Source organism: Mycteria americana, chromosome 1 (assembly GCF_035582795.1).
Source record: "Mycteria americana isolate JAX WOST 10 ecotype Jacksonville Zoo and Gardens chromosome 1, USCA_MyAme_1.0, whole genome shotgun sequence".
NCBI lineage: Eukaryota > Metazoa > Chordata > Aves > Ciconiiformes > Ciconiidae > Mycteria > Mycteria americana.
In genome coordinates, this window is record NC_134365.1 from 147,610,898 (window position 1) to 147,634,810 (window position 23,913).

The following is a 23,913-nucleotide window of genomic DNA, read 5'->3' on the forward strand; positions in this document are numbered from 1 at the left end:
AACTCCACAACTTGAAAAATCTCTGGACACTTAGTGTAGATATTTGTAGCTTATTCAGTACCAGACTAAACTGAATGTGATGCTTGCAAATCTTTATTTTTGATATCTTCTAATATGTAAGCTTTACTGACTACTGGCTGTAATGACTGTCACAGCTTTGAGTATATTTGGCATACAAAGGTTTAAAAAATAATCTGCTCTATGCCTTTTATTGAGTTGTGTATTTCAAAATCGGTACTTACAGAATTTCTTATTTTCTAGGGATCTCTGCAAGAGGTCATTGCTTGGGGTTTAATAGGTTGGAAATATTATGCTAATGTGAGTGGTCCAATTCAGTGTGAAGGACTTGCCAATCTTGGCGTTGTGCAGGTTGCCTGTGCAGAGAAACGTTTTCTAATCTTATCTAGGAATGGACGAGTTTATACACAAGCGTACAACAGTGATACTCTGGTGAGAGTTTTTTTACATGTTTTTAAAAATGTGTTCTCTTCTGTATTACCTCATAGCATAAGTCTGCTCCTTTAACTATTTACAGTATCTTGGAGGAGTAGATGGAGACATGCTGATTTTTGTGAGCTTCTATGTTGTTGTTTTTGAACTTTCAGAAGTGGTTTTGATCTCTTGTACTGATTTGATGAAATGCATCTGGTTTCTGTAATTTCTATCAGGCTGGAAGTCACGAATACAATGATAATTGCTTTCATTGGTATGCTGGCCTTGGTAACAGCTGTAGAAATTGGCAGATATGAAATGGATTTTACTTCAGTGATGTAACACTGTGCCCACACTGTGTAGTTTCTCAGACAAAACCATACTGTAACAGAAACATTCGTCACTAAGATTGCCTGTAAGATTAAGATAAACACCATTTTCATATACACTGAAGGCCTTATGAGAATGGGAACAAAATAACTTCAAAGCATTGTTTTTGTCAGACTTGAATAGTAGAGTTGATCTTATTTTCTTTATGCCTTCACTTCATTAATTTGAGTGCACAGTTTTGATAAAGCCTTAGGAAAACTGTACCTAGTTATTATGTATATAGGCAAGTGATGGAAAATATAAGCAGTTTTTGTAAGTGTATTGCTTTTGTTTGGTTCACAGGGACCACAGCTGGTGCAGAGTCTAGCTTCCAGAAATATTGTGAAGATAGCAGCGCATTCAGATGGGCATCATTATCTTGCTTTGTCAGCAAATGGTGAAGTTTTCTCTTGGGGTTGTGGAGATGGTGGAAGACTAGGCCATGGGGATACAGTGTATGTAATAAAAATAATCATAACATTTATTAGTCAGTGTTCTGAATTCGTAGTAAGAAGTATTCAGTTGTGTGTAAATAAGCACATTCAGCATTTGACATTTGTCTCTGTTATTGAACAGAAATTACATTCTCCCTGCATGTTTTCTCTGCCTGTAATAGTCCCAGTGCTGTATTAATGCTATTTTCTGAAATACTTGTAAGATAGAGGGTCTAGTAGTGGTTGCACTGTTATTAGGCCTTTTATTCATGGTTTTATGAATCCACAACACATTTTCTCTAGAAACATTGACTCAAATGTTGGAGCGGGGTCATCATTTCCTATGCAGTCATGTTGCATATATCATTCCTTTTTTCTCCTGTGTTAAACATTAACATTGCTGTCCTGCTTTTGTGTAGCAGCAGTCTTCTACAGGGGTATTCTTTAGGGGGTGTACATGAATATTTAGAGGTTTTAAGTGTCTTCCCTCAGTGCTGAATTCCCTATAAAACAAGGGAGTTTACTACACAAGGGTTAGCAGTGTCATGAAATTAATTGTTCAGATATAGTAATTAAAGATAATCTTTTTTTATAGTAGACATATATTTTAAAAACACTGCATTAGTGTTTTATTGGAACATAGTTTAATTGGAAATAGAAATCATAGTTGTCAGTCATTTCTTCAGTGGTTTGTATGTTGTTGAACAATCTGAACTTAATTTTTGGCTTATAGCTCTATTTATATCTTGATACTTCAGACTAGTTTGCAGGTTTGCAGGTAGAATTGCAGGAATTGTTTTCTAACAAGTATATCACGCCTTTTATTATCTACTCATCAGATCACCTTTTGTGAAATATGTCACCTTCTCTTTAAATAGCCCGCTGGAGGAACCGAAGATGATATCTGCTTTATCTGGAAAGCAAGCTGGGAAACATGTTGTTCATATTGCATGTGGAAGCACCTATAGTGCAGCCATTACTGCTGAAGGAGAGCTATATACTTGGGGACGGGGAAACTATGGCAGGCTTGGTCATGGTACGTTACTTGATATCTTAAAGTTGTTTGTCAAAGAATAGTTTAGTGCCTGTCTCAAACGATCTTTCATCCAACTTACCTAAAGCTGATTTGAGAACCATATGTGGTTTCACATGAATGGAAATAATTCTGGGAGGGATTGTCTCAAAACCACTAAATTTCTATGAGTTATGTGAAAATAAGCAATTGGATGGAGAATAAAAATCTACACTGTTCTCTGTTCCCTCACGTGTGAAGCAAAGACTATCTCATGGGTTAAATCTGTATTAGATACCTAAGAAGCCATATGGGAGCTTAGTCATGATGCTCAAATCTGAAAACAAAACCAAACCAATGCCCCCCCCCAAGCAAACAAAAAACCCAAACAAAAGAACCTACCAGGCTTCTTGGTTTGGCTTCTCACAGAACTACTTTGTTTTGAAGGTTCCAGTGAAGATCAGACCATCCCAATGCTGGTCACGGGGCTGAAAGGACTCAAAGTTATTGATGTGTCCTGTGGGAGTGGAGATGCTCAGACTCTTGCAGTTACTGAAAATGGTTAGTAGCAAAATACAACTTAACACTTTAAGTAAGCTTACCTTTTCTTCCTTTCATTCTGAAGATATTTATACTGCAGATGTGCTTATTTCTGGTGGCTTGAATTCTGTAAGAATTTGAAGCTGAAATGCCTTTTGGGGAAATATATATGTGAATTTATACATTTTGCGTATAATGTATGTAGATATATTTCCATGCATAGATATGCAATATATTCCTTATGAATATGCATATATATATTTCCATTTACGGTATATATATTTAAAATAACCATATAAATGTATAATATGCACACAAAATATTACATATATGCACATATGTGTCTAAATTTTATGCATTATTATATAAGTGCAAATAACTCATGTTGTCACAACAGCCAGAATTTTGAGTAGGAGAGTTGTCTATGTTAATCCATGGGAATTGCCAAAGAGAGGCTGTATTGGAATTCTGCTTCCCTGAGCAAGGTGCCTAGGGTGAGACAGATTCAAAACCTGAATTTCATGGTGTAAGGTTAAGCCCCAAAGTCATCCCTTAGAAAGCAGATAGTTCTTGGAAGCTAGTTGTTCTTTTAAAATGTAGCTGGTTATGGTGGTGTGTAGTATTTAAAAGCTGAAAGATTTGCTCATCCAGGAAATGGAAACCCAGATTTTTTTTTTTTTTTTTTTCCCCCCCCTCTTCTTGGTCTCCTTGTATGCTTCCATTGCTTATCAGAGTACCTTAGAGACTAGCTTATGCACATAGGGAACGTAAATCCATCAGAGTGTAAACAAGACTTTCTTTTTGGACATGCACGGGTTTACCATTCTTGAACCACAATTTTATTTAATGCGGATGCAGAATGACTTGACTATTGCAAAGTTCCTACATCAGGGCTTAGGTTTAGTAGTGTATTTCAAAAGAACGTGATAGACAATGGCAGTTTTAATTTCATTTTTTGAAATGGTTGAATGACAAGAGCTGAAAATTAAGAAAACAAGTTTCACAGACAGTTTGGCCATTTGATGTGGAAAAAGATTTTGCAAGTTCTTATAAATAACACCTTATAATAACGCAGTTTTTAACTAAAGATCATACTACAGGCTTGATTTGCAGTAAATCGTATACTTCATATGTTTCTTCTGTACACTGATGAATTTTCAGTGTATGTTATGTGTTACAATTTTTATGTTTAGTTTTATCAACATGAAAACTTTTCAAATCTTTTTCTTCCTTCTTATTGTCATGAACAATTAGAAATTAATTCATAACTGCTATTCTTAAATTACAATTTGAAAATTGTGCTTGTTACAGAATCTCAGATTTTTAAGAACTTGCTTGTCAAAACAGATAACTTCATTACATGAAAAAGCAATGCAATATTTTTTTTTTGTTTTTTTTTCTCTTGATTTAAAGGCCAAGTGTGGTCTTGGGGTGATGGAGATTATGGAAAACTGGGAAGAGGCGGCAGTGATGGTTGCAAGACTCCCAAGTTGATAGAAAAACTTCAAGACCTGGACATTGTGAAAGTACGCTGCGGGAGTCAGTTTTCTATTGCTTTAACCAAAGATGGCCAGGTCTACACCTGGGGAAAAGGTGACAATCAGAGACTTGGGCATGGAACAGAAGAGCATGTTCGATATCCCAAACTGCTGGAAGGCTTGAAAGGTAATTATCAGAGGTGGAAATATTCCGAAGTTCTTTTTGCTGTTGTTGGAATATTTTTTTTTACTGGACACTAATGATCTCAACTTTAAGAATGACGATACCATGTAGTCTGTTGTATTTTATGCTGGTTGCATTGAAAAAGGTAATAGTGCACATTTTCTACCACTTCTGCATTTATACCTTTAGAATTCTAGCAGACTTAGAGCCACGATGTTACTACTTTAAATGCTGCTTGTCTTGTGTTCTTTTTATTCTTACTGCTTTTCTTTTATTAGGTTCACAGAAATGCTTATTTAAAACATGTATTTTTGCATTGTCTTGCAAATAAATAAATAAATAAATGTATAATATAGATATGCTTAGATTAAGGCATGTGAATGGAATAAATGAAGATCACAGGCAACAAATAATGTTTAAAGTGTGTTTGTGCCAGTGCTTTTGACTAGTTTGTAACAGAGTGAAGATTATTTCTTGCATTTGTGAGAAACCTGAGGTTTTGTAGGAGAGGATGAGGAAGAAACTTCTTTTATGGCTCTGTCTTTCCTATGTTGTTCATATGTTGTTCATATATGATGAATGATCTGATTGACAGTAACTAATGACTACAATATAACTTTACATTCTCAGTTCATAGATGGGGAGATCTTTTAATAAACCTTTCCTGAGAAAGTATCTAAGTAGAAGGAATACAAAATAGAAGATTTTTTAAAACTTGTAGACTTTTGTACTTAAGGTGTCCCTTAAGAATCTTTAAATATTTCCTTGGTTTTTCTTTTGCTGTACTCTTCCAATCCACTACTAAGGCAAAGGTGAGACTCTTGACATCCATAATGTGTTCATAGTTAAGTATGGTTGTAATTAGCAGTTTTCCTTACCTCTGTTATTTTTCTGTTAATGATTGTAATCTTTAAGTTATATTTTCAACATTTACCTTTCCTATCAGGAAAAAAAGTCGTAGATGTAGCAGCTGGATCTACCCATTGTTTAGCACTGACTGAAGACAGTGAAGTGCATAGCTGGGGAAGCAATGATCAGTGTCAACATTTTGATACTTTGCGGATCACCAAACCAGAGCCTGCAGCTCTCCCAGGATTAGACACAAAGCATATAATTGGAATTGCTTGTGGGCCTGCTCAGGTAAGTTTTATTTTTGAATTATTAGTTGCGATTTGTCTTTGTCTCTCACTGAGACTACTTTTGTACACTAATCCCAGTCCCTCTTTCTGTGCTTGCATGATTTTTCTTATTCTGAATAAAAGAAGGCTTGGAAAAAAACAAATCTTGTGCAATTCCTCTGCCAAAAAGGGTAACTAGCTTCCCTCTGTTGGGTATTCTGAGAAGTAGCTATTTACCTGTTTTGGTTTTTGTCTGGTACAGTAATTGAAGAGTTGCCAAGCAGAATGTTTCCTGCAGCAAAGATAGTGAGGTATCTGGACTGGTATAACAGCACTTTGGAAAATGTGATGAGAGTTCTTTTCTGGGATTGGTAGGGTTTTATGTATGTTTACAATGATGCAAGTGAAGGGTTCTCTTCAACAGATGTGCTGATCTTATTTCTGCATCTCCTATTACTATTCAAAGGCAGATGTTAGCTTTACACTCCAATTTCTAACCAGTGTCATCTTATATTTGGGAAACAACTGTTGAACTTTGTATATTGTTTCCATTTATAGAGTTTTGCTTGGTCGTCATGTTCAGAATGGTCAATAGGCTTGCGGGTGCCTTTTGTGGTGGATGTTTGCCCCATGACATTTGAGCAGCTAGATCTTTTACTAAGACAAGTGACAGAGGGAATGGATGGCTCCTCTGACTGGCCCCCTCCTCAGGAAAAGGAGTGTATGGCTGTGGCAACATTAAACCTTCTGAGGCTTCAGGTACCTTCAGTTTCTTACACATTGAGCAGTCATTGAACTAAATGTTTCAGTAAATTGCTTGGATGAAAATAGTGGACTTAATGTGCTTTAAAACATTTTTATTGATTTAAAAAGTGAAATAAGTGCAATACCACTTTCTACTCTTTGAAATTTGGCAGCTAGTGGTGGTTTGTTTTTTCTTCTCGACAGCTTTTGGATCTCATTAAAAATGAACTATAAAAATAAAATGTAAATGGATTAAGCCTTGCATACTCACTCAGTAAGTCCATACACTCAGAGATTTTGAGCATCTCTAAGAATTTTAAATAGCATTTTTAAGAGTGAATGTCCTCTTTAGAGGACATTCACTGAAGATGTGCTACTTTTCCTAGTGTACTGTAGCGAAGTAGAAACAGTTGAGGTTATTCTTTAGGTTATTGTAGTTCCGTTATAGGGGATATAGTTAAATATAGTTCATAATCCTTGAGTATTAGTTTAAATTCAGTACGTGTTTGGGCAAGCCAGCTTTTCCCTTTAATTTTACAAATTTACTTATGAAAGTTTTGTATCTTGTTAAGTGAACTTAATTCCTCCAGGACGGATGACTATTTTTTTTTTTTCTTCCCAAGTTCACATCTCTTAATTAAAATTTACCTTCCCCCCCACCCCTTTCTTTTTTTCAGCTTCATGCTGCCATTAGTCATCAGGTGGATCCGGAATGCCTTGGCCTGGGTTTGGGCAGTATACTGCTCAATAGCCTGAAGCAGACAGTGGTAACATTAGCAAGCAATGCTGGTGTTCTTAATACTGTGCAATCGGCCGCTCAAGCAGTGCTGCAGAGTGGATGGTCTGTGTTACTGCCAACAGCAGAAGAGCGGGCTAGGGCGCTCTCAGCACTCTTACCCAGTGCAGGTTGGTCCTAAGATTTAAACCTATTTGTTTTGTACTTGCATATCTAGTTTATTAATAGCTTCTTCCATTCTTAGTTTCAGGAAATGAAATGAATGTAAGCCCAGGCCGTAGATTTATGATTGACCTCTTGGTAGGCAGCTTGATGGCTGATGGAGGCTTAGAGTCTGCACTAAATGCTGCTATTACTGCAGAAATTCAGGTATGTTTCAGCAGCTTTGCAGTTCTGTATAAACAGAATAAGAAGATGTATCAAGTGTTTTCTGAAGTTTGCGGATTGATGTTATCCTCTTTAGACCTGAAGCTTGAGCCAGTGTTTGTATAGAAGCATGAATCATACTCTCCTTTTTAGTAGAGTGTTTCTTTTTGTTGCCTAGAGTGATGATTTTAACAACGGTAACAAACTTTTTCATAAAGCTCTGTAATAGGAGCATAATTTTACAAAGCACTTTGTACCTTTCTGTGGGATTCTTGAGTTCTTCACTTCCTTGATGTCACCCATATCTCTCCAGCAGAAATTTCAGGCTTATTACTTATGAATTCAAGATGAATGAATTCTTTGCAGCATCTCAAATTTCTATAGGTTCCATTTCAGACTGTTTTGAATGTTTAACAGATGCTGACTAGTTATACAAAGGATGAAAGAAACATTTTGTATATACTGTTTTCTCCGTTAGCGTCTCAGAGATGGGACATCCTCTGCACAGACTGCTTTAAATTGCCATATTTATGTATGGCTGTGAAAGCAAAAATGTGCTTTTTTTTCTTGCCTCTTCATTTGTTTAATTCTTCCTAGTATATTTTCCTCTTGGTTTCTCTCCACTATTGGTAAATGGGGAGCTTTATGATGCAGAGGAAATGCATTTATTAAGTTTTTCTTTAATGCATAGTCTAGCATTAGCATTTTCTGTTGTATTTAAAGACGTGCAGGACCTCTTGTTTTTTAACCAAGTCCTGTAGGGCACTTTTACATTATAGTATAGGTCAGAGATGCCTGAGCCAAGTTCAGATATATGCTGAAAGTGATCTAGGTTGCAGCATACAGCACTGCATAGGTTAATTTACATTGTCTAAAACCCGGGTGAATTCGTTTCCATAGAGTTCTGTATGACTATAGCTCAGCAGTAAATCTAACCCAGGTTCTTCTGCACTGGTCTGGATTTGTTACTTTTATAAATACAGAGTAAACATGCCTTCAGTTGTGAACTGTGCAGTAGCTACTGGCATGTTTAAACATACATAGAACAGAAATCAGTTGTTAACTTGGTTTGGTGGAAATTGAATCTGGAGTTTGTCTACTCTTGTTTACCTTCACCCCCTCCCTCCTTCTTTTTATATTATAATTGTTTAAAAAAAAGTGTGCCCATGTGGTTGTTATGGAGTATACAATACACATTTGGTAGGAATTGTTTCATTTCTGACATAGGTAAAAGTAACTTGATCTTGTTATCATGAATACTTGTTAGTAAAATGTTTCATAATCACAATGGCAGTTTGTGCATTTTCTTTAACTTGATTTACTTTTTTAGGATATTGAAGCAAAAAAAGAAGCACAGAAAGAAAAAGAGATTGATGAACAGGAAGCAAATGCATCAACGCTTCATAGGAGCAGGACTCCATTGGACAAAGACCTTATTAATACTGGAATCTATGAATCTGCAGGAAAACAAAGTTTACCATTAGTTCAGTTAATTCAGCAGTTACTAAGGTAATTGCTTCAAATTTGTCTTTTATTTTTGTACAAAGGATCTGTTTAGATGTTTTTATGAACTAGTCAACTAAAGGATGACTTATTTTGGTTAGCAAATAAATAGTCTCCTGCTAGCATTTTAGCTCCTCAGAATTCAAAATACTGAATGTTCTCCTAGCTTGTCTATAGTTTTGCTATTTTATGTTTGCTAAGGAGCAAAGTTCTGTACTTAAATTACCTGATTTTAGAAAGACTTATTGCCTTGGTTTTATGGATTCTGACACTTCTTCCTTGTACTCTGAAAGCCTGTGTAACAAATATAGGACAAACATTCAAAAGCCTGTCCTTACAAAATATGAGAATTGGTACAAATTTATTTAGAACTGAATGTTTTGCCCTGTTTATTTAGAACTGAATATTTTGCCTCAAGGAGACTGTAGGTGGGGCTATAAGGGGGGAAGAAATCTGAATTTTAAATTCTTGACACTGAGAAAGAATTGTGAATGCATGACTAATAGGGTGCTGAGAACAAAGCTTCTTTATGTCGGCTACAGCAATATTTAATATGTAGCAGGAAGTAATGATGAGATTACTAAGAAATTTGTTGTGCTTTTTCACTTAATTGTGGTGGTAACCATGTAATTTAATCAGTACTGAGACTCTTTTGAACTATGTAGACTCATGACTTTCATTGCAGCCTTTCAGTTAAAATTGTCAGATTATGTTTTTTGTAGTGGGTGATGACAAGAAATACAAAATTGGTGTGATTGATGTGTTTTACGAATCCTGTTAAACAAAATGCCTCCACAAAAACCATTGACTTTTTGGGTACTATGGTGCAAACAAGGGAACATCCTACAAAGAAACTTTGCATAGGTTTCTTATATATTTGTGTGAAATTCTAGCAGAAGCTTTCTGTGGACTGTCTTCACTATCAACTCCTTTTAAGTACTTTACAACACTTTTATACCAATTAGGAACATCGCTTCACAGACGATAGCCAAACTAAAAGATGTTGCTCGTCGCATTTCTTCCTGTATGGACCATGAACACTATAGCAAAGAGAGATCTGCTTCTCTGGACCTGTTGCTCCGTTTTCAGCGTCTACTTGTTAGTAAACTTTACCCAGGAGATTGTGTTGGGCAGGCCCCTAATACATACAGTAAGTTATTGTAAAAAAAATAAGCCCCACCTCCCCCAAGCATTTCTGTAATACCTCTTTTACAGGATAGCAGTTTCTTATTTTAATTTATCTTCTTGTCTCATTTATCAGCCTAGTTGCTAAGTCTGTCTGAAAAGTATTTGAAAATAGTTTCTTTAAATTGTTTTCTGTAAAGGAAAATTTCTCTTTGGAAAGCAACAGGATCTAGATAATAAATTTTTAATGAACTTTTAACAAGTTTTAAAAAGATGCAGTTTCTTAATTCAGTGCTCATACTGAGTGGCTGCATTTCAGAAGAGTTTGACAGCTTTTGAAATCTGTTTCTTAAATATGACTATGTGATGTTTTTCTGTGCTCTTCCTCCTTTTTATACAGGTCCTGACCTCCTAGGTGTTGGCTCTTTACTGAAGAAATACACTGCTCTCCTGTGCACGCACATTGGTGATATACTTCCTGTGGCAACCAGCATCGCTTCTACTAGCCATAGGCATTTTGCAGAAGTATCTCGTGTTGTGGATGGAGATTTAACAGGTAGGTTTTTCTTTGCTGTCCCCCTTTCCTCCTCTTCCACAAAATTAAAAGTTATATTGTAGATGTTCTTGAAAGTTCTAAATGACTAAAAAAGAGTCAATTTAATCTTTTGATTGATGGGAGAGAAGGAGGGCAGATTTGATGGGGAAGGCAAGAGCTTTGTACTAAAGCAGTAACAGAGGGCAGAATGTATTGCTTGGTGATTTACTTCCGTGATGCTATAAACATAGGTCTTGAATTAAATCTGAATATCTTCTGTGTTTTCGTGTTTTAGGTATTCTTCTTCCAGAATTGGTGGTTTCTGTAGTGCTGCTACTCAGTAAAAATGCTGGATTAATGCAGGAAGCTGGTGCTATCCCTCTGTTGGCTGGCTTGCTAGAACATCTAGACAGATTTAACCATTTAGCCCCTGGAAAGGAAAGGGATGACAATGAGGATTTAGCATGGCCAGGGATAATGGGTATGTACTAGTAGCATCTGGACTATTTATTTATTTATGTTTTCATAAAGTAGCTATATAAAAATGGTGACTGTTCATGTACTACTCTCAGGAAGGGGATTCTACTTCACAGTACAAATGTTTATTAACCAATTCATATGGCAGTCATATGGCAGTATTTATTTCTGTCAATAAATTTGTAAGGAACTTATGTATAGAGATAGGATTAAGCAGAGTACAAATGCAACTTTTTAAAGAAGTAGTTGACATCATTTTGCATTTTGAGTGTGAAAAGTTGCAATGAAAACATGATTAGTACATCTACACATTTTGTTACTAAACTCTATCTGTAACATAAAGGGAGAGTAATGTGAAAGCTTTGAAATAAGGAAGTTTTCTTTCCCAGGGCACTTTATAATATGAGGTGTGTCTGGGGTGAAAAGAGAAGCAGAAAATATGCATTTCTGGCTGTGAGCATTTTACTGGTGGAGGGAGGAATGAAACATCGTTGGCATAACCCAAGAGAGCTAAAGGTCACACTGCTAGACAGTAGTGTGTTGGGGAGCACAAAAACTATGTGAAAATTAAGTTACTGGTCTAATAGGGCAAACTGAGATGAAGGCGCATGTGTGCGAACATTACTCTGATGTTTCTTGCCTGGATGAAATTACCTTTAGTTTGAAATAGTTTACTGATATGTAGATTGGAAGAGTTCTAACGTGTACATAATCTTCCTTCTTTTATTTAAAAACAAAATCTGGATTTAGACTGAAATTAAATATACAGCCAATGCCTTGCAGGCAAGCATGTAGTAAAACTGAAGTCATTTGGAAGGAGAACTGACCAGAGCAGTGATTTGCCAGAACACTGGTTGTTCTGCTCCACCTCTAAACAAAACAGCCGTATAGTTGGGCAATGCTAGGTCTGACACTGTGACATTGGAGATTAGTGCATAAGAGAATACAGCATACAGACAGTTTAATTGCATAATATATAGACAGGAACATATTAATAGCCGTTTTGACTTTTGAGCGCATCAAAAGACAAGCAGCCTTTGAATAGAAGTGAAGAATTTGGTTAGGCAACTATTAAAAGATTGTTCAGAAAAAGCTTTACTTTCTGTTTTTTTGTTGATAAATTCTCTATTCTGTTTTATACCTGTAGGTTCATTTTTCACCGGCCAGAGTTGCAGAAATAATGAGGAAGTGACACTTATACGTAAAGCTGACCTAGAGAACCACAACAAAGATGGAGGATTTTGGACAGTGATTGATGGGAAAGTGTATGATATAAAGGACTTCCAAACCCAGTCTTTAACTGGCAGTAGCATACTTGGTGAGAATCAGCATCTGAATTAAAGACATGAATTACTTCTGTTTCAAAACTAAATAGCATAAACAGGTTTTTAGATACTATACTGACTACCTCATTCTTTCATTAGCTCAATTTGCAGGTGAGGACCCAGTTGTTGCTTTGGAAGCTGCTTTGCAGTTCGAGGACACGCGGGAGTCAATGCACGCCTTCTGTGTTGGCCAGTATATGGAGGTAAAAATATTATATATTAATGGATACACACTTTCTAAAGTAAAGTATTGCTTTGCTTTCAAAATTCTTGTTGGATCTCAGTTCTAGCTTTCAACTCCTATTTCTTTTAATTAGCCTGACCAGGAAGTGATTACAACACCAGATCTCAGTACTTTGTCATCACCTCTAATAGACACAGAAAGGAATTTGGGTCTTCTCCTTGGACTGCATGCTTCCTACCTGGCAATGAGCACACCACTTTCTCCTCTGGAAGTTGAATGTGCCAGTAAGCAGAACTTCATTTTGCGCTTGAATAAGTGATAAATACTAGTGAAAGTATTGCAAGAAAAAGACACAGGGCAAATAAATAAACTGGAAATCTAGCACCTCTTTAGTTTTGCTGTCTTCTGAAGAAGTCCTTTATTCTTAACACTAATTACCACGCTCATCAAGGCCAATAATTTAGCAAGATTTAAATGGGGATTAGATAATTTTGAACAGTTAAATATCCAGAATTTTGTAATATACAAGATAAAGAGAATATTGGAAGAGAAAGGAGACTCTGTATAGCAGTGTTATATCACTAATTTGTGTTCAATTAAGGGTACCTGAAGCAACTGGTGTTGGATTCTATTGTGTTGGGTATCTTCATTTGGTGAATAGAGGGTATAATTCAGTATTAATCACAGAAGAATAGCTAAGGCCCTATTATCTCTAAACAGGTGATAGCTGCCCTGTTACTTATTTGCAGAACCCTTTTTTTTCTGTGAAGAAGTTTCAGCAAATGGAAGAGCTGCTAAACCTCTGTGTTTGAAGCTGTGTATGCGTTTTATTTGAGGGAATTGTTGAGTCTTGATAGCTTAATCTTTCATCAGAATATACATTTGTGTTTTCTTTTCTTTCTTTTAGAATGGTTGAAGTCATCTATCTTTTCTGGAGGATTGCAAACTAGTCAGATTCATTACAGTTACAATGAGGAAAAAGATGAAGACCATTGCAGTTCACCTGGTAATACTACCCCAAATAAATCAAAACTATATACACATCGATTAACTTTGAGTGACCATTCACAACCTTTTCTCCAAGCTATTGCAGATAATAATATTCAGGATCACACTGTGAAGGTAAGCTCTCAGTAGTTCTGTTCACAAAAAATGTTGCTGAAGGGTGACAGTGGTGGCCTGAAACAGTTTTGTTGGTGAAAATCCTCCAAAAGTTATAACAAAACAATCAAAAAAGTTATTTCAGAATTGCTTTTTGTGAAAGGAGTGGTTGAATACTACTAGTGGATAAAATTTGTGTATTTCACTTAATATCATAACAGTACAGTTTTTTCTTTTGAATTTTTGAGTAGGAGAACTTAAAAAATTTAACTGTATTCTTACCAAAAAAATTAATAATGCATTACTTTCCTTGTCAGGTTTTAGTAGTATTGACAGACCCTGCTCACCTCTGGTTGAACTAAGATGGGAGTTTTCTTTGTCAAACTGCAAATGTATTTTGTGTGTCAGGTGCATGTATGCCTTTGTCTTACAGTCCCTTTGTGCCTTGGGTTTCAGGTTTCACCTGGTTGGAATCGTGGGTATTATGAAAACCCCTAAGATTTACGTTGATCACTGTCTTCTGTAATACCTTTAGATTTTCTAACCCTTTGAGTTCAGCTCCTTTATCAAAAAAACCCCAAATAAGTCCTTGGGAGGATAGGATAGAAGTAATGATGAGTCAGGAGAAGATGATTAAAAATCGTGTTAGGTGACCTGGCTATCTCAGGAAGAGATAAAAGCAGTAGTAGCTTTGCTCCTTGAGCCATGTTGCTCTTCATACAAGAATAATGATACAGGGTATTCTTTGTAGTATTGGGTTGTAATTGGTGTGTATTAAATAGTGCATACTGCATGGTGTATCTCACTTCTGAATGTTAGTTCAGATTGTGGAGGTTTTTCAGTGTTATTTAAATACTGGCTGCAGTATTTTGGGAACTTTCTTTGCATGTAAAAACAAAGTTAAATAGAGGCTGTTGTGTGTTTTTCATAGGACTTCTTGTGTCAAATAGAGAGATATTGTAAACAGTGTCACTTAACAACACCAATCACATTCCCTCCTGAGCATCCTGTGGAAGAAGTAGGACGTTTGCTATTATGCTGTCTTCTGAAGCATGAAGATTTGGGTAGGTAGGCTTGTGGTATAGCTGTCCCAGAATACATTTTGGACTAGTTTAAACTCTGCTATGGATGATTTTGGAAATGCATATTCAGAGGTTGTCTTTTCCCATTAAGGTCATGTAGCACTCTCTCTTGTTCATCCTGGTACCCTTGGAGTTGACCAGGTAAAGCACAAAACCTTACCAAAATCTGTAGTGGATGTGTGTCGTGTTGTCTACCAAGCAAAATGCTCACTGATTAAGGTAAGCCTCTTACCTGCTGAAGTTTAGATTATTTTTAATTTGAAGTGTTTTATTAAAAAGTTAGGTATTGCTCATTTTATTGTATATTAAATGGTAACCTGATCTTTCAATGCCTCTTCTAGACCCATCAAGAACAAGGACGTTCTTACAAGGAAGTTTGTGCTCCTGTTATTGAACGTTTGAGATTCTTATTCAATGAACTACGTCCTGCAGTTTGCAATGATCTATCTATAATGTCTAAATTTAAACTTCTGAGTTCCTTGCCCCGATGGCGGAGGGTAGCTCAGAAAATAATTAGAGAAAAAAGGAAAAAAAGAGGTAAGGGAACATTAATGTTGTATTTTCTTTGAAAAAAATGAAAGTCAATCTCATTCCAAGGTTTGCTGCTCTATATTTGAGACTTGTTAGCTAAAGCACCAGAGCCATTTGCTTTCTGCTGCATTTTCATGAAGTTTTCTAAATCAATGGTTACGTGTCAGTTCCTACAGCAGAAACAGGCAGACAAGAGAGTCAAGTTTAGGTGAGGCGTGCTTCTTTGTGTTCCAACATATTAAAAATGATCCATCAATATCAGTCCCTCTGAATTGGCTTTAGTAAAGTTTAACTAGAAGTGGCATCTTACTAAAAATCATGTTTTATTAAAGCAACTGTAGTCAAAGAACTGGTTAACTGGAAGTAAATAAATGTGGTGAACAAACATCTAAATGCTTTTGAAATTGGTCTTTAAAGATAAAAGCATATTGGAGGTATTACCAGAGCTAATTTGATAATAGTTGGACACAGAGTTCACCAAGAGTATATTTCCATTTTATTACAGGCAGATCTTAATCATTCTGTATGCTTAGGTTATCATGCAAACCTAAAAATTTGACACTGTAAAATGTTATCAGATTACATAGAAGAATAATTTTTTTAATTTCTAGTGCCAAAAAAATCTGAATCTGCTGATGTGGAAGAATCCAAAATTGGAAATGAAGAGAGTGATTTAGAAGAACCCTGTGTGGTACCTCACAGTCCTGTACCTATAGATAAAAGGCCCATACCAATCAAATCACCCAAGGTAGGATATCAGATTTCGAATCAACCTTGTGAATAAAAATGACAAGAGGAAGAAATATTAGCTAAAGCATGATTACTATAACTCGATGTTTAATATTCTGATAATGGTGTTTGGGATATATAATTAAGTATGGTGTATTGTTTTAGTGAAACCTGGAATAATTCTTAAAAAAAGCTTGTGTACTGCATATTTAGAATATGTAAAGATACCTTCTCTAATTTTTAGGTTATTGATAATCTTAGAAGTGTTCAGATAAAGCTTCATTTCAAAATAAAAGGTTATGATGGGTTACTTCCTCTTTTTTGAAGGTTAATGCATTTGAAATTTTATGTAGCAATTGTAAACAAGATAATGAGTTACAAATAATACTAAGTTCTTTCCTGGCTTTGAAGAAGTCGTCGTGTGTTGTGTCGTCTGTGTCCCCGTCCCCCGTCCCCCGTCCCCCCCCCCAGTATTTTAAATTTGGTCATAGTTTTACATGAAATAACTTATACTTTCAGTAATTTCAAAGTTGTTTTAACATGCTACCTTCCTGTTTTGCAGGATAAGTGGCAGCCACTTTTGAGTACAGTTACAGGTGTCCACAAATACAAATGGCTGAAGCAAAATGTGCAAGGCTTGTATCCGCAGTCTGCCCTCCTTAACACCATTGTTGAATTTGCACTTAAAGAAGAGCCGGTGGATGTAGAAAAAATGAGAAAATGTTTATTAAAACAGGTAAAATGGATGAAAATGGGCTTGCATGTATTAGCAGTTTACATAAGTATGACAATTTTTTTTTTCTCTTTTGCAGTTGGAAAGAGCAGAAGTTCGTCTGGAGGGAATAGATACTATTCTGAAATTGGCAGCAAAAAATTTTTTGCTCCCATCTGTGCAGTATGCGATGTTCTGTGGATGGCAGAGGCTTATTCCAGAAGGAGCCAATATAGGGTAAAAGTTTTTGTTGTTTTTACTTTCACAGTTCTTCGGTAAGAAAAAAATACTTACTTTTGTTGTTGTTTTTCTATGAAGGGAACCTCTTACGGACTGCTTGAAGGATGTTGATCTGATCCCACCGTTTAACAGAATGCTGCTAGAAGTAACTTTTGGAAAGTTGTATGCGTGGGCTATTCAGAATGTCCGGAACATCTTGCTAGATGCTAATGCAAAATTTAAAGAACTAGGTGAATCTTTTTGTTGCTGTTGGCTCGGGAGAAGACTGTTTTAAATTAATATTGTTGCTTTTTTTTTTTTTAAATTTCCCAATAATTGGGATCCTAAAATCAGTTCCTTTTGGTTTGTGCTGAGAAATACTTTGACTTTCTGTCCATCCATGTGTTGTTCCACTCCCTCCCTGTTCCCCCTTAACTCACTTTTCAGTGTTTAAGACAATGTTGCTGGGATACCAGCAACAGGTCATTGATTACTCATTTTACCATTGAAATGTAAATTATAAAAATTTTCTTGGAACTCCAGCTTGTAAGTTCTTAAAGCCAAGCAGGGAGTAGAAAATATTTTAAACCATCAAGCAAATCTATAACCTATTTTATTGCAGCTCCCAAATGTCAACTGACTTCCTTATTTATATTATTTTTGATTTAGGTGTGCAGCCTGTTCCTCTACAAACAATTACTAATGAGAATCCAGCAGGACCAAGTCTTGGGACTATTCCACAAGCACGTTTTCTGCTGGTCATGCTCAACATGTTGACGCTGCAGCACGGTGCCAATACCTTGAGTCTCCTCCTTAATTCTGGCATGCTAGCATTGACACAAACAACACTGAGGCTGATAGGTACGAGATCTTCTTGTTTCTTGTTTGGAAGAAAGCAAGTGTTCTATAAAACTCCTGTATTTTTTACCTGTTGGTGCACTCAAACTACAGAATGACTTTGCTGCTTAAAGATAGTACTTAATGCTATTTACCCCGATACAAAAACCACACCTGTAAGCACGATTGAGAAGGAAGTTAGTTTGACTATAGCCTTTATTAATTCATTGTTTTTCTCCTAAACCTTTGCTTTGGCCATCCTTTGCTAGAATTTAGGAGTGATAGTGTAGTTTTGGTGGAAACATTACAAATAAATTAAAAATGTAAAATGAAAACATTAAAACCTGCCTACTCCCTATTAAATCAGTTTCATTTGTTCTACCTATTAAAACCGTTCCCAGTCTGCATATTTAAGCTGGAAGCTTCCTTTGTTTGTTCTGTTATCCGAAGTTCTGTGGTGTTTTTTGCCATGATTCAAGTTCTCCTGCTTTTTTTTTCTTTGTTTTCTTAGATAATAGCAAATATCTGTTCTTGTAACTTGTACTTAGCTGGAGTGCTCATAAGAAGTTTTTCCAAAAATGATCTGTTAGTAGAACCATTTAGCCACTGGACTCATCATTATAATGTCTCTATTATTTGTCACTTATTCGTGTTCAAAATTAAGTATTTAAAGTCCTGTGCAAAGAAAGCCATTATATCCTAGTTTCCTAAAAGCTCATCTTACTCTATCACCTGTTACGTCAGCTTTCCTATTTGTTACTGCTTTTAGACTGCAAACCTTATGTGCCTTAAAGTTCAAGTGTGACACAGGTATGTATAAAAACTTGTAGCTGGTTTTAAATTTTGTTCATTTTTTCCTCTTTAGGACCTAGTTCTGACAACATTGAAGAAGATATGATTGCCTCTTCTCGTGGAGCTTCTGCCACAGTCCTAGAAGAGTCAAGAAAGGAAACTACACCTGTTCAGCTCCCTGTTTCTGGACCAGAGCTGGCAGCCATGATGAAAATTGGTACCAGAGTGGTGAGAGGGGTAGACTGGAAATGGGGTGATCAGGTACAACTTCTTTCATAAGGTTTGGGTGTGTTAAAATCTAAAGTCTGTGTTCAGCGGAATGTCTGTGAATTTTATGTTCAAACTTTAAAGGTCATTTTACATTTCAAAGATTTGGAGAATTAGCATAGAAGATTTTAATTATTTGTTTAACTTCATTTTTGGAGATGAAAATTATTTTTTAGTGAGACTGTTCTGATTCACAATTTAACAGGAAATTGGATCGCTTGTTTGCTACAATATGCACTTCCAACTAGAGGTGTGTGGCACTTAGTAGTACATAAAGTAGATCTAAACATGAGTGTTGCTGCAGTTTACTGGGGTAATTTCTTTTCAAGATTGTTAAATGCTTTCCAACTTTATGCTGGATTTTTAAAAAAACATTATTGAATCTTTACTATCTAACCATTAGGTTAGCAGCAAAAAAGAGAATTGAATTATTATTTTATGAACTTTGGATACGAATTAGTGTTGTTGATTGTGTAACTTGTCTCTCTCTTCTGTCAGGATGGACCCCCTCCAGGTTTGGGTCGTGTGATTGGAGAACTGGGAGAAGATGGCTGGATTAGAGTACAGTGGGACACTGGAAGTACAAATTCTTACAGAATGGGGAAGGAGGGAAAATATGATCTCAAACTAGCTGAGCCACCACCGGCAACGCAACCCACAACAGAGGATTCAGACACTGAGGATGATTCTGGTAACAAAGCACTTTTTTTATAAAAGTGGAGGCAGGGTTTTAGTTAAGTTCCAAAATAGATATCTTATAATATGAAAAAGCTTTTTTCACAGGAGAAAATGCTTCATCAAAGAAGATTAATTTAATAGGTTTACAGTTCTGACCAGATTCTCTCTTAAGGTAGCTTTACTGTGAGAAAGGAGGATAGAAAGCATGATATCACATTTGTTGCATATTCATGGGCCAAAGAAAACAGTATTATCCAACAGAAATAGTTTCAGTTACAGATACCAGGAGGTATACATTTGAACATACGTTAATGCCATTCTAAAGTGTGTTTTTTATATGGCCTAATGATACATCTAGTCACACTGCTTCCCTATTCTTGGCACTGCATTTGGAATTTCTTTTAAGTTGTGTACTGCTAGAGAATAACTTTAAAATATCTGCATGAAATACCTGGTTTATATTTTGCTCTTGCAGTTGGAAATAAGGAATGTTCTTTATGTCAAATTGTCTTAGAGAAAATATTTACAACAAATTTCTCGCATCGTGTTTCTTTCAGAACTCTTGGTGAAATAGAGTAACTCAATATTCACAGAATCACAGAATCATATAGGTTGGAAAAGACCTTTAAGGTCATCGAGTCCAACCATAAACCTAACACTGCCAAAACCACCACTACACCATGTCTCTAAGCACCTCATCCAAACGTCCTTTAAATACCTCCAGGGATGGCGACTCAACCACTTCCCTGGGCAGCCTGTTCCAATGCTAGATAACCCTCTCGGTGAAGAAAAATTTCCTAATATCCAGTCTAAACCTCCCCTGGCACAACTTGAGGCCATTTCCTCTTGTCCTATCACTTGTTACCTGGGAGAAGAGACCAACCCCTACCTCTCTACAACCTCCTTTCAGGTAGTTGAAGAGAGCGATAAGGTCTCCCCTCAGCCTCCTTTTCTCCAGGCTAAACAGTCCCAGCTCCCTCAGCCGCTCCTCATAAGACTTCTGCTCCAGACCCTTCACCAGCTTCGTTGCCCTTCTCTGCACACGCTCCAGTACCTCAATATCCCTCTTGTACTGGGGGGCCCAAAACTGAACACAGTATTCGAGTATACATATTAATGTACTCCTTTGCCTTTTGTGTCTCCCTTCAGAAGGAGAACAAGTTGAGAGGAATCTCCACCCTACTTCCATGATGCTGACAAGTACTGTGAACCTGTTGCAGACATTGTGTCTCTCTGCTGGTGTCCATGCTGAAGTCATGCAAAGTGATGCTACTAGGACTTTGTGTGGTCTACTCCGTATGCTTGTGGAGAGTGGAACAATAGATAAAGCAGGTATATTATATAGAAACAGTCTGCTTCCGCTGTATGCTTCTGTTTTGTGCTTTGGTGTCTTGTAACTTTGTAAATCTTCTGTTACTAGTTTTTAATCCTTTAAGGCCAAAGGCTAGAAAATGCATTTCAGAGCTTTTAAAATCTTAATGGTTAGCAAAAGCAAGATAAGTGATCTTGAGCATTCTTAGAACATAAGCAGTAAAAGCAGGAGAAATGCATGAGATGTGGAGCATCAGGATGTGTATGGTTGGCTTAGACAATTAATTTCTTAGCCTTTTTCTCTTTGGGGAGAATGGTACAACGGGGTGTGTCATACTCATTTCCGTAGCTGGTTTGTAATTTCAGAAGTAATGCTGTTAACTACTTTGAAATGAGGAAACAGTATAAGGATGAGAATTGTTTTAAAGGCATATTTAATAAAATTAATTACAGGCTTTAAAATTGAAGTTAATAGTTCATGGAAAGACAGTGGAGTAGCTCAGTGTTATGATTTGTCCAAAAAAGCCCCATGTAGTATATAAAGAATTACATAGCTGGCGGAAAAGTCAACTGTTATATGTATATATCTTTTTGTTTTTAGCTTCCTTGCCAAATAAATTAGTTTATAAAGAACAGCATAGGAGTTGGTGCACGTTGGGATTCATTCGAAGTATAGCACTCATGCCTCAGATGTGCAGCACTCTTAGTACATCTCAGTGGATAACTTTGCTAATGAAAATTGTTGAGGGGCATGAATCTTTCACTGCTGCTTCACTACAGAGACAGGTAATGTGTGTATTTCCAAATTACTTTGATAGGCAATGAATTTAGTAGACTTTAGTTGTCTTAAAAAAAAAAAAAAAGTGTATTTTAAAAAACAGATGGGAAATGTCCTTAAATCAGTTTTTAATTAATTGGAAAAAAGATACTGTGTCTTCTTATATTTAGGATTCATTGTTTTAAATATACATCTGTAAGTTTTTGAGCCTTCAGGGCACTACAGACTCCATTGTTCTATTGAAAGCCTGAAAGTTTTGTACATGTCAGAGGCCAAAACAGTGTTCCAAAAATGTATTCCAGAAACTCCCATATAATGTTTCCTAGAAGTTGAATAAAGAAAAGAATAACAAAAAGATGGTTAGGAAAAATGTGCAATTTCAATTTAAAGTTATCAAATTGTGTATTATCTACTGTCCCTCCTTCCGTAGTAAACTATTATTGTTTTAATTACAGTCTCTCTTAAGAAGCTGCATCTTTGCATCTTATTTTGGTATTGTATTTCCCTTGTCCCCTTTCCCCTTTTCTTTTTTTGTCTCCCCCCCCTTTTTTTTTCCCTTTTTTTCTTTTTCTTTTTCTTTTCCTTTTCCTTTTCCTTTCCTTAGCATCTTGTAGTGCCTTTTTCATGAGATTGAAAAGCAACCTTATTATGGAATAACTCTTCCAAGTTTTAAGGCTTGAGGATCAAAAGATCTTCTTAATCTTTTCCTTGATAAGGCATCAGCATTTTTTAACTAAAGCCTTGTATCATAAAGGCCTGTGCAATTTTTGTGTGATCTTCCAGCAAATTCTTGCAGTATTTTTAATATGGTGAGACTTCTGTGATCATCCAGGACTTAGTGCATTAGAGTCATCTGTGCTGTTCAGGGAATACTCGAGAGAAATGAGCATTCCTCGTGTACCAGCGTCTAACTTAAGAAAAAGACAAGACCTTGAAGTTTTAGAAAGACGTGCTATTGACACAGGTTTACAAGAAGAGAGATCTCTTCACTGTTACTGGTCACTTGTATTGTATTGGTCTTCTGGGTAGAAGATGAGGAAGCTTAAAACCTGAAATACTCCTGTTCAGAATGTGCAACCTCATCTGCTCTTTGATACTGCAGTACTGGACCTTCCCATGTTCCTCATGAGTCCTGCACCAAGTGTCTAAGTTTAGAGATGCCAGCCTGTTCCTTCTATACTGTGTCGGAGGCCCTAATTTCACAGGAACTACTTTTGGGTGTCACTGTGGTTGCTTTTTGCCTTCTTGTATCATTCAGCTTTATACCTCATGATTTTTAATTGTCATACCTTCATTGCAGAATACTTGGAAACTTTCATTCTGAAATACATCTTAGTATTAAGTTCTGGGTCTGGAATCGGAACAAACCTTCCCATTCTGTATTCCTATTTTTCCTATGTGTTTTAGTCTTTTACATTGTTTCCCAGCGTGTGTTTGTCTCATGTCCTGAGTATTGGAGAGGTTGGATTCACTAATATAATGTGCCAGTAAAATTGTTACTGACTTTGAACTGGCACAACTTCTTTTAAAATCTTCCTTAGCAAACTGAACAGAAGATCAGTAGCTCTGTAATTTCCACAGCTGGAAAGAAATTGGCGTTATAGAAAGAACTACAAAGGAAGGCTAACTTTTAAAACGTCTTTCTTCTGTACTTAATATGGTTGAGAATTTCTTTAACATTTGGTGACGTAGAACGGAATAACACTAATTTTGTTCTCTTTTTAGATCCTTGCTGTACATTTATTGAAAGCAGTACTTCCATCCTGGGATAAAAACGAAAGGTCGAGAGACATGAAATTTCTTGTGGAAAAACTGTTTGGATTTTTAGGCAGCCTGCTTACTACTTGTTCTTCAGATATCCCACTACTCAGAGGTAGAGGAATTTTCCCTCAGTGGCTTATTTTTATGTATAGAAAATGCGTGCGTTAAATTGATAACTGTTATGCAATTGCTTTGTCTTTCTAGAATCTACTCTGAGAAGGAGAAAGGCCAGGCCCCAAGCATCTCTAACTGCCACTCACAGTAGTACTTTAGCAGAAGAGATAGTGGCACTGCTGAGGACACTCCATTCGCTCAGCCAGTGGAATGGACTCATAAACAAGTACATCAACTCTCAGCTAACCTCCATCACCCACATCTTTGCAGGAAAACAGTCAGAAGGGGTAGTTTCCACGTTTTAAAATAAGCTCATTTTAATAGAAATATTTATTTTGAAATTATTAAATGTTTGTAAACAATATTAAGCTTAATTTTGAAACCATTTTTCTATTTTTATATATGTATTTATGTGTTGTAATTTTAAAATTGAAGTATG

The 23,913-nt window shown here is 36.3% G+C and overlaps 1 protein-coding gene across 6 annotated transcripts in view; it reads left to right on the forward strand.

The window, feature by feature from the left end:
* The window catches only part of HERC2 (HECT and RLD domain containing E3 ubiquitin protein ligase 2), a 120,486-nt gene that overhangs the window by 40,489 nt on the left and 56,084 nt on the right, over positions 1–23,913 (forward strand). For all 6 annotated transcript variants that reach the window (XR_012778677.1, XM_075523454.1, XM_075523444.1 and 3 more), the window contains 31 exons: positions 262–450; positions 1,105–1,256; positions 2,114–2,271; positions 2,695–2,808; positions 4,201–4,452; positions 5,396–5,589; positions 6,126–6,326; positions 6,989–7,217; positions 7,292–7,416; positions 8,744–8,922; positions 9,882–10,066; positions 10,442–10,597; positions 10,872–11,057; positions 12,201–12,371; positions 12,478–12,581; positions 12,696–12,846; positions 13,470–13,684; positions 14,595–14,727; positions 14,837–14,964; positions 15,087–15,282; positions 15,888–16,024; positions 16,568–16,741; positions 16,818–16,954; positions 17,036–17,187; positions 17,606–17,797; positions 18,639–18,826; positions 19,331–19,523; positions 20,660–20,842; positions 21,423–21,607; positions 23,325–23,472; positions 23,565–23,761. Coding sequence is in view for 5 of the 6 variants with exons in the window: in XM_075523454.1 (XP_075379569.1) it covers positions 262–450; positions 1,105–1,256; positions 2,114–2,271; positions 2,695–2,808; positions 4,201–4,452; positions 5,396–5,589; positions 6,126–6,326; positions 6,989–7,217; positions 7,292–7,416; positions 8,744–8,922; positions 9,882–10,066; positions 10,442–10,597; positions 10,872–11,057; positions 12,201–12,371; positions 12,478–12,581; positions 12,696–12,846; positions 13,470–13,684; positions 14,595–14,727; positions 14,837–14,964; positions 15,087–15,282; positions 15,888–16,024; positions 16,568–16,741; positions 16,818–16,954; positions 17,036–17,187; positions 17,606–17,797; positions 18,639–18,826; positions 19,331–19,523; positions 20,660–20,842; positions 21,423–21,607; positions 23,325–23,472; positions 23,565–23,761 (5,304 nt within the window). In the remaining variant the exon portion in view is untranslated. The remainder of the gene's footprint in view (positions 1–261; positions 451–1,104; positions 1,257–2,113; positions 2,272–2,694; positions 2,809–4,200; positions 4,453–5,395; positions 5,590–6,125; positions 6,327–6,988; positions 7,218–7,291; positions 7,417–8,743; positions 8,923–9,881; positions 10,067–10,441; positions 10,598–10,871; positions 11,058–12,200; positions 12,372–12,477; positions 12,582–12,695; positions 12,847–13,469; positions 13,685–14,594; positions 14,728–14,836; positions 14,965–15,086; positions 15,283–15,887; positions 16,025–16,567; positions 16,742–16,817; positions 16,955–17,035; positions 17,188–17,605; positions 17,798–18,638; positions 18,827–19,330; positions 19,524–20,659; positions 20,843–21,422; positions 21,608–23,324; positions 23,473–23,564; positions 23,762–23,913) is intronic.